The 13,147-nt window shown below is 34.5% G+C and overlaps 1 protein-coding gene across 2 annotated transcripts; it reads right to left on the bottom strand.

The window, feature by feature from the left end:
* Positions 1-841: 841 nt before the first annotated feature.
* LOC100780947 (pentatricopeptide repeat-containing protein At1g71460, chloroplastic) lies at positions 842-5,367 on the bottom strand. 2 transcript variants are annotated; one of them, XM_041013984.1, is made up of 3 exons: positions 2,721-5,367; positions 2,531-2,618; positions 842-2,432 (listed from the first exon to the last, which is right to left on the bottom strand). In XM_041013984.1, exon 1 carries the CDS (start codon positions 5,300-5,302, stop codon positions 3,794-3,796), a length of 1,509 nt encoding a protein of 502 aa, XP_040869918.1. In that variant the 5' UTR covers positions 5,303-5,367; the 3' UTR covers positions 842-2,432; positions 2,531-2,618; positions 2,721-3,793. The 2 variants fall into 2 exon arrangements, with proteins under 2 accessions (XP_040869918.1, XP_014629172.2); XM_014773686.3 differs by having other exon boundaries at positions 3,778-5,349.
* Positions 5,368-13,147: the final 7,780 nt, after the last annotated feature.

Below are 13,147 nucleotides of genomic sequence, written 5' to 3'. Positions count from 1 at the left end.
TCGAACCTTGTGTTCGTGGGAGAAAATGGTTAGTTGAATGACTTTAAAGAACCTCGTGTTAGAGGATGCTAGGATACAATGCTTTGATAAGATGTGACATTGAGGCATGAGTTTCTGTATTAATTACATGAAGTTTTGAACATGTAGTTTTTATCATTTTTGTTTCACATGTTGAGTCTTTAGCTCATTCTCTAGAATTTTGGACGACCTTATTTTGAGCCAGAAATGTTTTCATATCCTTAATTGATAAATTTTTAATTTTGTGATTAACGCGAATGTGAACCTTTTACCCATGTGAACTCCTTTATGTTTATTGAATAAAATCATTTTATGTAATTTCACATTTCCATGTATTTTATTATATAAATATGTATATCAGGATAGAGAGTGTCACATGTATGACTATTGTAATCTTGTCGTGGTGGAAGGAAAATATTACTCAATATGAATTTTACAAAATATATTACAAATTTTTTCTTCAATGTTAGTTGGATAAATAGTTAAATTTATTTTCAATGTGTGATGTTGTGATAAATTGATTCTGAATGAATTAATCATATTATTAAATTTGTAAGATTATTTTATCATTAAATTATAATTGTTAAGAACTAATTTGATAATAAATTATATTTTTTTAAAATAAATTTGATATTAAATTTTAAAATTTAAAGATTAATTTATCATTAAATTTTTTATATGAGTAATTATCAAATATTAAATTTAAAATTTTATTTCTGAGAAGGACTAATTTATGCACACATCATATCTTCATAAACGAATTTGATTATTTAATGACGGTATTTGTCTATTCAAATACATGACATAAAACTGCAATTAAGTCTTTCCCCAATTTTAAAAGCTTGGTGCTGCTGCTTCCCCTCACCTTCCGCTTTGGTGCTTTCGTCCTCTTGGCGTTTCAAAATGGATTTTGTCGTTTTGTGCCTGATAGTGCTGGTGAGTGCCCAACTATTCTACCACTTCTACAGCCTCATCAACATCTTCGTCACGCGTTTCGGTCGCAACCCTCCTCCTCCTCCTCCTCCCACCACCACCGCCGCCGCCGCCAAGTCCTCCGATCAAGACGCGCCTTCCTCAAAGGACTCTTGAAGAACAATCCAATCCCACCACTTTGGGGGTAGGCTTTTAAAATAAATAAAAAAAACGAGGGATCCAATCCAGCAAAGGTTGTTGTTTGGTGTGTAATGTTTTAGGTTACTATGTACCTACGCACTACTGTAAGAGTTTTTTTATTATTATTTTTGTGTGATCTTTGTCACTAATTTACATACACGCATCTCGCTTTTTATTTTTGGTCGATTCTTAGGTCAACGCTGTTTCTGAATTTGCTATGTGTTGCCTTTATCTAGGGTTAGTAGTGCGGGCTTTAAGGAGATAAACCCTAAATTGCAGGTTCATTTTATGATTACCCTTTAGCCATTTTTATCTTCTTTTCTTACAGCGATTGTGTTTGAATTTATAATTGTTTTGGTTAAAACTGATTTTAAAAGGAATTTAAATATTTGTCATTAACCCCGATAATTTTGGTTGATTGACCTAGAAGAATTCAAACGCGTAGGCCTCACTTCACATAATTTAGTATTTGGTCACCATCAACGAAGATTCAAACATAGAATTGTGTTGGGTGTTTCAACATATTTCGCCTGATTGAATGTGAATTGAAACGCATGATTTGGATTGTACGTTTGGTATTCGGTTAGTTACCTTCCTCGATGTTAGGACTTGTTTGGATGCATTTTTCTAAAAGCACTTTTAAGAGAAAAAAAGAGAGTTTTTTTATAAGTTAAAATGAGTTTTTCATGATTTAATCTATAGAAAGTCTTTCATATAGCTTCAGATGAGAGGATATTTATAAAATTAGTTAATGGAAAACTTATTTCAGTTTATGGAAAAGTTCATTTTTCTTTTTCTTATATTCTTCTTCTAGAAGTAGTTTTGGAAAAACTTACTCAAACAGACCTTTAGTCTCCCAAGAACTATCTTCTTTGGCCGGCACAATCATGGAGTAAAAAATGAGTCTCCCATTCAAGACCATCATTTTTGTTGTAGATAATGAAAACTAAACGAGTTTCTTCTTGATTCTCACATGTAGCAGACAAATTTTGCAGCTGAAGATGAAGGGTGGAACATTATCTTGGTGTCAAAATCATATTCAATTACACGCAGTATTTAACAATGGCCTGCTTGATTGTAACAAAAAGAAAAAACAGAGGATGGAACAATAGAATAGAAGTAACATCGACCACATGATACCTTCCTGTCATTCCTTGTTCTTCTTCATCTTACAAATGCAATTGTACTCTGTCTCAATATATTGTGTTACCTGCAGGGTTTATCACAACCCTCCCTCCTTTAAGAGATATAATGTTGGCTGGATCGTTAAGAAGGATGAAATGGTCGCCAGTTTGTTCCTCCTGTTAACAAATTAATAATTAATATTTGCTGATAAAAAAAATCCTCCCACCACCTGAGGTACTAATAAGTAGAGGACTATGCAGAAAGAGATAATCACCAGGTGACAATTTCTTTGAGGGTAAATTATTGAGACTTCTTTTGGAGGAATAATCACTGGCTTGCAAGGACACAAATCTGGATAGTCTCTGCAACAAAGCAAAACAATGAAATCAAAGAGTAGGAACAGGACCAAATAGAGGGAAAAATGGAAGGATTGCGGAGGCTAAACCATCAGAAAATGAGATAACCTAAATGCAAATTGAAGGCTTGGGTTGTATCCATGTATCATCTTCACAACCATATTGGACTCCTCAAATCAACTAACAAGCATATTAAGTATCCATGAATCATCATCACAGGAAAACAGCAATTATAAAACATACAAAAATTATTCCAGAATTATTTGATTTCGTAGTCATGGTCATACATTTGACAAGTGAGAATGATAGATGATGGCATAGAGAGCTGATCAAAGATGATGGTATAGATCAAGCTTAAACCAAGATTATAACAGCTATCAAACAAAGATTACAAAAAGGAAAAAGAAAATAATAGTAAGAGAAAAATAAAAATGCAGTCAAACCCGTATTGTAAAATACTATTTTACTTCTTGGCGAGTAGATAAAAATTCAGTGCTCAACTTCTAGATTTATGAAGGTGAATTTAGAAGCTGCAGCATCATGAGATGAAGCATATATCAAGAGAAGAATGAGGTCCGTGATGGAATTTTGAATCTTTATTTTGAGTAATGAAAAGCCTTACTAAAATACTTTGGAATTTTTCAAATGACTGTGTTGTGTCTCCAAACAAATTCTCAAGGGACTTTAAAACTGCTAAAAATTTATATTCCTAAAGTTAAATCCTTTATCTAAAAATAGCTAAGGTTTTCTGATATAAACTCCTCTCTAGGAATCTTTTTGAAGCATATATAATACCAATGATATTATTTATCATCCATAATAATATTCAGTTATAAATTCCTCTTCCTGGATTATTGCATCAGTCCAGTATGTTTCTGCCGGGTATAGTCTATCATTAAATATTGGCAAATGGCAACTGAAAAAATAGATTTGCTTCTAGCAAACCAAACCATTTAACCAATTCTATGTTTAATTCAAGCAACTTTACAATTTTGATACAGTTATGCTATTGAGTATGACACTATACTTACAACTTAAAGATCACTAGCTGAAAATTACATTTCTACTCACTGTCACCTTGAACAGCTACTGGTAACTCATCAATAAACATAGGTTAAGAATGTTAATAATCTATAGAACATTCAAAGGAGAAAGAAAGTCCTACTGCCTCTCGCCCTCAGCTATAAGGAAGAACTCATTTCAACAAATCTTTGAACCTCATCTAGTTTGCCATAGCGGGTAAGAAGTCGAATCATGCAAGTGCAGTGTTCCTCGGATGCATCAATTTTATATCTGGACATCAAATCAAATATCCTAAAAGCATCTTCAACAAATCCAGCTCTATCACAAATAGATAGAACAGCTTCAAAAGTGAAGCGGTTTGGAGAGCAACCATTTGATATCATGTTATCAAAAAGGTCAACTGCTTCTTGATACCATTCTTTGTACCCATAGGCCCTTATAAGAGCACTCCATGCCATTGAACCTTTTACAGGAATTGCACGAAACACCAACTTCGCCTTATCAACATATCCACAAATTCCATACATATCAATCAGTTCGGCAGCAACATAATGGACCGACACAAACCCCCTTTTCAATACCTGCCCATGAACCTCCTTCCCAAGCTTTAAAACTTTCAGCTCCTGACAAACACGCAACATCCTAGCCACGGTAACTGTATCCGGTCTATGCTCTGTCAATACCATTGACCTCATGACACCAGTTGCTTCACACAAATGTCCATTTTCAACACACGAATCAATCATGGCAGTCCATGAAACCACGTTCTTCTGTTCCATTCCATCAAACAATCTCAAGGAATACTCAATCATGCCACACTTGGAGTACAACACCATCAAGGAAGACACTATCGGCACATTAGGCAGAAGCCAATGTCTCAAAGCATAAGCATGAATCTCCTTCCCTTGCTTCAGAGCCCTCAATTGTGCACAAATCGGAAGCAAAGAAGCAACCGCAACAGCACCAGGCCGGAACCTCTTCAACCGAACAATAGACCTCATTTCCACCTCAAGTCTACCCGACATCAATCCAATCCAACAATCACCATACCTCTTCATCACACTATACAAAACCCGGCTCCCTGAGCCAACATCACCACAGTTCCAATACATATCAATCAACGCCGATTGAATCGACAATTCCTTGTAATAAATATTCATCTTCAACACAAAACCATGAGCCTCCCTACCTAAATTTCGACCACCAAATTTTCCTATGACATCAAGAATAACTGTCATTACCACCAAATTTGGATTTATTCCTTCCTCTAACATCAACCTCGTGTACTCCCAAACTTCCCTCAGCATTCCATTGCGCGCGAAACCGGTGATCATGGTACTCCACGCATTAACGTCTCGTTTGGGAATTTCATCAAACACTTGGCGCGCAAGTTCTACCTTCCTGCGCTTGAGGTATATACCGTTCGGACGCGTCTCGTAGGAAGGGGCATAATCGAAACGCGGCGGTCTGGGGTGGATCAGTAGCGGCGGCGAAGAGGGAGGCGCGTAGCTTTGTGGCGCGGAGAGTGAGAGAGTGTGGCGCGTGGAAGGAAGGAACGAGTGAGACTGAGGGTGAAGAGAGAGAAAAGGGGAAATGGAGGTTTGCATTTCAGAAGAAGATTTGAAAGACGGATGCGTCACCGTATTGGTGGGACGCGCGCAGAACATCGAAGCGGTTTTGGAGAAACTCTACAGAAAGGAATAGTAGCGGTAAAATAAACACTTATTGTGGTTTCATTTTTTGACAAGAAAATTATCAATGATATAAATTAAATGATTAATTTAATCCCTAAAAATTATATCTGGTTAACAAATTTCACATAAGTTTCTTGAAATTGTTTATGATTTCATTTAAGTAATTGAAATTAATCAATTTGTTTTTTTTTTTCATTTGGTCCCTAAACTTTTGTTATTGTTGTTATTTAAGTCTCTTAATTAAAGATAAAAATGAAAAAAAGAAGTTATTTTTAATGTTTAAAAAAAATTAAGAAAATTTAGAGAAACTTATTTGATTTCTCTTTATCTTTAGTTTTATAAACTAAAATAACAAGATAGAAATTCAAAACTTAAATTAACTATTTAATTGTTAAAAATTATATATTTTAAATATGTGTATGGTCTCTAAACTTTTTTTTTAAACCACAATATTGATATGAAATGCTTACTAAGTTTAGTAAGGACACCTTCAGTGAGTTTCTCCTTTAGATCACTTTTTTTCATTCATAAGACTTGACTTCAGAAGTTACTTAAACAAACTAATGATTTAAATCTTTAGTTTCTCAACTAGAAGCATAAAAGATAACTTTCTAAATAGAGAAGAATTGGAAGCATAGTTGTGAAACCCTATTCGGTCTGATCCAACCGAGACCTGGTGGCCTAATTGGACTAGTTCCACTATTGTATCGGTCATGCAATTAACCCGTCCAGTTAGGTACCAAATCCCGGTTGGACCAGTGTGTTTGGCTAGTTTTATAAAAAAATTAAAAAAAAATGGATCACCTCTACGATGTCGTCTTGATGTCTCATTATTATCAATTGTTATTTTGGATTTTGGAGTATGAATGAACTTTTGTTACTCAAATAATGTTAATTATATACATATAATATATATATATATACATACATATATATATATATACATATATATATATATATATATTTGAATTTTTAATATATATTAGGTCAAAACGGATCAATTACTGGCTTATCGACCCATTGACCCACTACCTCGACCAGGTCAATGACCAGGCCGGGTTTCACAACTATGATTGGAAGAGAAATTGGAAGCATAATTGTGAAACCCTATTCGGCTCGATCCAACCGAGACCCGGTGGCCTAATCAGACTGGTTCCACTATTGGATCGGTCATGCAATTGACCTGACCAGTTAGGTACCAGATCCCGGTTAGACTAGTTCGACTTGGCTGATTTTATAAAAAAATTTAAAATAAATGGACCACCATCTACGACGTCGTCTTGATGTCTCATTATTATCAATTGTTATTTTGGATTATGGATGAACTTTTGTTACTCAAATAATGTTAATTATATACTTATATAAAATAGATACATATATAAATTTGAATTTTTAATATGTACTAGGTCAAACTGGACCAATAACTAGCTCACCGACCCACTACCTCGACCAGGTCAATGACCGAGCTGGGTTTCACAACTATTATTGTAAGAGGAATTGGAAGCATAGTTGTGAAACCCTGTTTGACCCGATCCAACCGAGACCCGGTGGCCTAACCAAACTGATTCCACTATTGGATCGATTATGCAATTGACCCGGTCAGTTAGGTACCGGATCCTGGTTGGACTAGTTTGACTTGGCTGGTTTTATAAAAAAATTAAAAAAAAAATGGACCACCTCTACAACGTCGTCTTGATGTATCATTATTATCAATTGTTATTTTGGATTTTGGAGTATGGGTGAACTTTTGTTACTCAAATAATGTTAATTATATACTTATATATAATAGATACATATATAAATTTAAATTTTTAATATATACTGGGTCAAATCGGACCAATTACTGGCTCACCGACCCACTGACCCACTACCTTGATCAGGTCAATAATCGGGCCGAGTTTCACCACTATGATTGGAAGAGTTTTTGTTGTGGGTCAAAAATCACATGTGTCTCCCAACCTATTGGGTCAAAGACTAATCTCCCTCAAGATTTGTGAATATCACTAACCCAGTAAAATTTTGTATAAGGTGGGAATCGTATACGAATTTTCCTACTAAATAGATCGTTCATCTACATGTAAAGATGTGAAATCTTATACCATTACATCAACCATTTTGGGTTTAAAAAAAGTTTTGTTTACCTAAAAAAAGGATGAGCAAAAAGGAAGTTTGCTTAGATAAGATTAGTTTTTATTTTTTGAGAGTTTAATTGTATATATTATCAATATAAAACTTTTTTATATAAATATTTACTTTATCGCCATATCGTATTGACATTTAAGAAGATATGATAAAATATTCACATGATCCAATTTTATTAAAAAGTAGTGTGATTAAAAAAATAGTTTTTTTTTTCTAAGTGAGAGACACAACTATCTCCAAGGATTAGATACTGATTCAGGTTGTATTACGTGGCTATCGCTAACCCGAAAAAAAATGTGGTGGAAATCAAACACAATTCATTTTTCAGTGAAAAAATTATTCTCATGAATATAACTAGGCCTTACCATGTTACCTCTAAGGATTTTGCTCCGGGCACCAATAGATTTGTTGGTACACCCAACAAAAATTTGAAAATGCCTATTATACCACTATCTTATAAGTAGCTATTTCCTTCTTCATTTTTTGTCTGAGCTTGTTTTCATTTTTCGTTCACCGTCGTTCGTTCCGTGAGAGGTAATTTGTGAGAGTTTCTTGTTTGTTGTTGTGTCTTCTTTGGTGGTTGGTCGACAAGTGGTGGTCATGGTGTTGGCTGGTTTGGTCATTAATGGCAGAGGTAAGGTGTTCATTTTTTTTTTGCGTAATACATATGGATTGGTAATCCGTAAGTTAAATTAATTTTACGGATTGAGAATCCATATGATTCTTACCGATACCAATCCCTAAGAAGTATACATATTGTTAATCTGTACGAAGCATACAGATACAATTTTTTTTTTTAATTTAAATGTTTTTTTAAAATGTATTCAATTGTTTAATTAGAAAAAATTACAACTAATAATTATAAAACTTTTAAATAGATATAATCAGAATATTCATTTGATCGTTATAGTTTGTATAGTAAGAAAGTAGTCTTTAGGGTTAAAAAATGTATACATAAATTTTTATTCATTTTTATTTTAGTTTAATGTATTGTATTAATAAATGTAGTAAAAAATACAAAAATTATATGATAGTATAATTATGGTGTGGTTAGGGGTTTTTTGTTTGTCATTGAAATTTTTGAATGTTTTGTTAAGATGAACAAAGATCAATGAATGTATGATAATGTAATGTCTGAAGAAGTTTATATAAATGACCAAAATGAAGACGAAGGTGGTGTGAATAAAAAATATATTGATTGTTCTGATGCGTTTATTACTTCTCAGATGTTAATATGATTTATTGTTATTATAGTAATTAAATGAATGTTTGTTGAAGACTAAAGTTGTATGGATTGCATTATAGGTGTTTGCTACCCTTGATGATGTTCTGCAATGGGCTCGATCCGTTGTTTAGGAAATTGGATTTGTGGCGATGATTATGAGGTTAGATACAAATAATGGTATTAGAGGAAGGACCTCATTTGTTTTAATTGGTTGTGAAAGGAGTGATAAGTATATGGCCAAGAGGAAGGATTTGGTAAGAACATGTACTTGTAGTAGAAAATGTGGGTGTTCCTTTAAGCTGCATGCAAAACCAGTTGTGGAAGGTGAATGATGGATGGTGAATTTAATATGTGAGTCACAATCATGAATTGACAAATTCTTTAGTGGGATATCCATATACTGGTTGACTGACTAAGGATGAGAAAATCATTGTTGCTAATATGACAAAGTCAATGGTGAAACTAAGAAATATTCTTCTAACGTTGAATGAGCACAATGTCAATAGTTATACAATAATCATGCAAATATACAATGCAAGAAATGTTTATCGTTCTTCCATAAGAGGCAATAATACTGAAATGCAACAACTAATGAAGCTTCATGAATGGGATCAGTATATTCATTGGCATAGATTAAAGGATGAAGATGTTGTGCGTGACATATTTTGGAGTCATCCTAATGCAGTCAAATTAACCAATGCCTGTAATTTGGTATTTTTGATAGACAATGCATACAAAACAAATAGGTACAAGCTGACGTTACTTGAGATTGTTGGCGTGTCACCAACATGGATGACATTCTCTGCTGCTTTTGCCTATTTGGAGGGAGAATGTTTGAATAATATTTTTTGGGCTCTACAAAGGTTTCGAGGTCTTTTCCTCAGATGTGATGCACTCCTTGAAGTTATTGTTATCGAAAAAGATATAACATTAATGAATGCAGTGAAAATTGTATTCCCTAAGGCTACGAATTTGTTGTGTCGGTTTCACATCAATAAGAATGTGAAGACAAAGTGTAAAACCCTTGTTGGTAAAAAAAATGCATGAGATTATGTAATGGAAGCCTGGGGGAGTTTGGTGGACTGTTCTTCTGAGCAACAGTTTGATGAGTGCCTTAAGAAGTTTGAAATTGTTTGCTCACCATGACCAATGTTTGTTTACTATGTCAACCAAACAAGGTTGATTCCTCACAAAGAAAGATTTGTTTACTATGTAGTGTTTGGGAAGCCATGAACAATATGATCACACTACAACACACTAAAATTAAGGCATCTTTTGAGACAAGTACACATATGGTTAGACATGTTTTTAAATTTACCTTATACAAAAGACTATTTGGCATGGTATCAAGGTATGTTTTAAATCAAATTGTTGTTGAGTTTGAGTGTGTATGTTATGCTGGCAAAAACCCTTCTCGTTGTGGATGTGTGATGAGAACTACTCACAGTCTTCCATGTGCATGTGAGCTATCCAAATATGTTGTTAGTACCATACCACTCGAGACAATCCATATGTTTTGGTGGAGGCTAAGTTTTTCAGACCAAGGGTTATTTGAGCCCCAAGTAAGTATAACCGAAGAGATGAAAACCATATCCAAGCGATTTGAAGAGCTTGATGTTTGTGGCAAAGTTACTTTAAAGAGTAAACTTTGGGAAATTACTTACCTTGATCTAAACTCTATGTGTGCTCCTCCAGAAAATGTGAGAACAAAAGGTGCTCAGAAGAGGCCAATGACCAAGCAACAAAGATCTACAAAGTATGATCCGTTATACTGGGAGTATGTTGATACATTACATTCTGTGCAGAATAGTAATTCGTCAGTGAAACATAGTGCATCATCATCTGAGCAACCAATTCAAAGAAGGACCATGTCGATGTTGGATCAATTTCATTCATGCATTTATGTTTCCATTATAAACATTGTTGATGTCAAAGCTAATGGTAACTATGGATATTGTGCAATTGTTGCCATATTAGGTATGGGTGAAGATTCATGATCATTGGTGGGTAACCATTTGCTTAAAGAACTTACAAAATGGTCTGATGAGTATATGAACTTGGTTGGTGGCATAGACCGATTTGAGGAATTAAAATGGTTCCTACTTGTTGATGAATTATCCATGGTATATAACTTTATTGTTACGTTATGTTTGATTAAATTTGCTTTAACTATATCCAATTTGTTGACTATTACATGCAAGTTATCATGGACAAGTGGATGAATATAACTGACATGGGATATGTCATTACATCAAGGTATAATTTGATCCTTGTTTCTCTTTCACTCCGACCAAGCATGACATTTTTCCTCTTAAAGTCAACCACCAACAGATTCTTTTGTGCATTGCGTGATATGTATCGGTCATGTGTATAACAATCATTTTGTTAAGGTAAATGCATGAGTCATCCTCTTTGTGTAATTATTGTAAAAAAAAATTGCCCCATGGTATTTTCAATGTGTATGTTCTTATGTAACTGATATTTCTAAGAGACCGTTGTCCGTTACCACCAGTAGCGTTGTTATGGTCTATACATTGTCATCATCAGGCAAAGCAATGTCTTACGCCATATATTAGCAGAATGCAACGGTATACAAATTTGTTAAGGTTGAACACATAATTTGTTGATTTAGGTGAAGATTGAACATTTACTTACTTGTGCGCTTGTGATTTAATACAATAATATACGCGTGTTTCCTTCGAGGTTGATATAATTATGTATTTTACTAAATTTTCACATTTACTTACTTAGTGTCTTTATGTCACATTGAATCCACTAATCAAGATTTAGTGTTACTTAAATAATTAAGTTGGTTTCACTAGTTAAGGTTATTAAAGGATAAACATAATAATGTAAATTTGTCATTAATTTTAAATTCAAATACAACTTACTCAAATAACGTTGTTCAATCATATAAAACCATAAATTATATAAAACCAGGTAAATAAAAAAAAAATTCATGCGTCTTCCATTCGTCGCCTTCATCTTGATCGAACATAGACATTTCTTTGCGCAGTGACACCTCTTGCGATCCTCAAGCATCCTTCGGTGACAGTGTATGCTTCTATTCCTTCAGTTCAGCAGTTTTTCCAACCTTTCAACTATTCCTTGGCAAGCCTCCTAGGACATTATAAAAAACAAAAACAAAATAATGTTAAGGGTTAATGAATGTTCACATAAATTGAGCAACAATCACATTTGAAAATATATTTTACCACTACATGTCGAGACTGCTTTATATCAGCATGTGCATCTTTAGGTGCTTCATTCATAGCCATTGTCACCACTGTATGCTGAGCAACATCTGGTTCAACAAATGTGTCATGGTGTTGCATGGGCGGATGTCTAGGAGGATCCCCAAGTTGTGTCGGACTCATGAAGGGATGAGATATCAAGTAGAACCAATCCATGTAGTCCAGCGAACATTGGCCAGGTGCTACACATATCTGACCTACTATTGCAATGTATTCGGAAAACCAAATCCATCTATCATCAATGCCTTCTATACAGAGAGAAGGAGTAACATGGTGTTGAGGAATGGTCTACACATACCCAAACTATCGTACAACCTTCTCCAGTCGATGTATGACAATAGACGGACCACATTTGATATGTTCGGAAAATAAAGAGATAACCTCAAACTCTCTAAATGCACGGTGGTCACCATATGAAATCCAACATACAACATCAGACGTCAATCTATCCAACCGCCTACAATAAGTCGATACTGGTAATGCCTTCCCAGACTTCCAATGCCAGGCACGTGGTTTCCTCTCATCATAATCCTCAACAACAACAACAGAACCAACAGAGGGAAAATACTCGTAGATCCAACACTGCACATATTTTAAAAACAAATAAACTCAACACAAATTTCAATATAGAGTAAACAACTCAAAATATATTTTTAATAAAATTTCAAATTACCTGTGAAAGTGTGATATATCCTGCAAGCTGCTTGACCGTGCTCTTTGACACATCATTCAGATTGTCATACATATTCACCAATGCAACAACTTCCCAGATGGTCACCATACGAAATCTAGCATACAACACAACATGAACGTGTGTGACACTCTTGTTAGCAAAGAGTGTGCAACCAAAAAGATGCAACAAATACGCTCAAGCTGCTAAAGTCCACTATGTTGTGTCACATTTGCTTTGATATACTTCTCGCAGAGAGGATAGTCGAACACATGCCCCATGGCATTGTACTATCTCAGTTCTTGTCTCTTTAGCACATACTTCAAGCAATTCGACTAAGAGCAAGACGACATCGTCCACATGAAAAGGCTCAAAGTATGGAACACGCCTGTAATGGGCAAATGCAACAAAGACACCACATCATCTAAGGTGATAGTCACCTCTCGTACCGACAAATGGAAACTACTGGTTTTCTTATGACACATCTCCATGAAAGTAGACATAAGTCTTAGATCACTAGTGTCCAA

The sequence above is a fragment of the Glycine max genome, chromosome 3 (assembly GCF_000004515.6).
Source record: "Glycine max cultivar Williams 82 chromosome 3, Glycine_max_v4.0, whole genome shotgun sequence".
Taxonomy (NCBI): Eukaryota; Viridiplantae; Streptophyta; class Magnoliopsida; order Fabales; family Fabaceae; genus Glycine; species Glycine max.
Note: the sequence above shows the minus strand (reverse complement) of the source record. Positions and strands in the feature narration are given on the sequence as shown.

What these genes read in the sequence shown, in the direction of transcription:
- LOC100780947 (XM_041013984.1), bottom strand. Translation starts at nt 5,302, where the DNA reads ATGTTCTGCGCGCGTCCCACCAATACGGTGACGCATCCGTCTTTCAAA.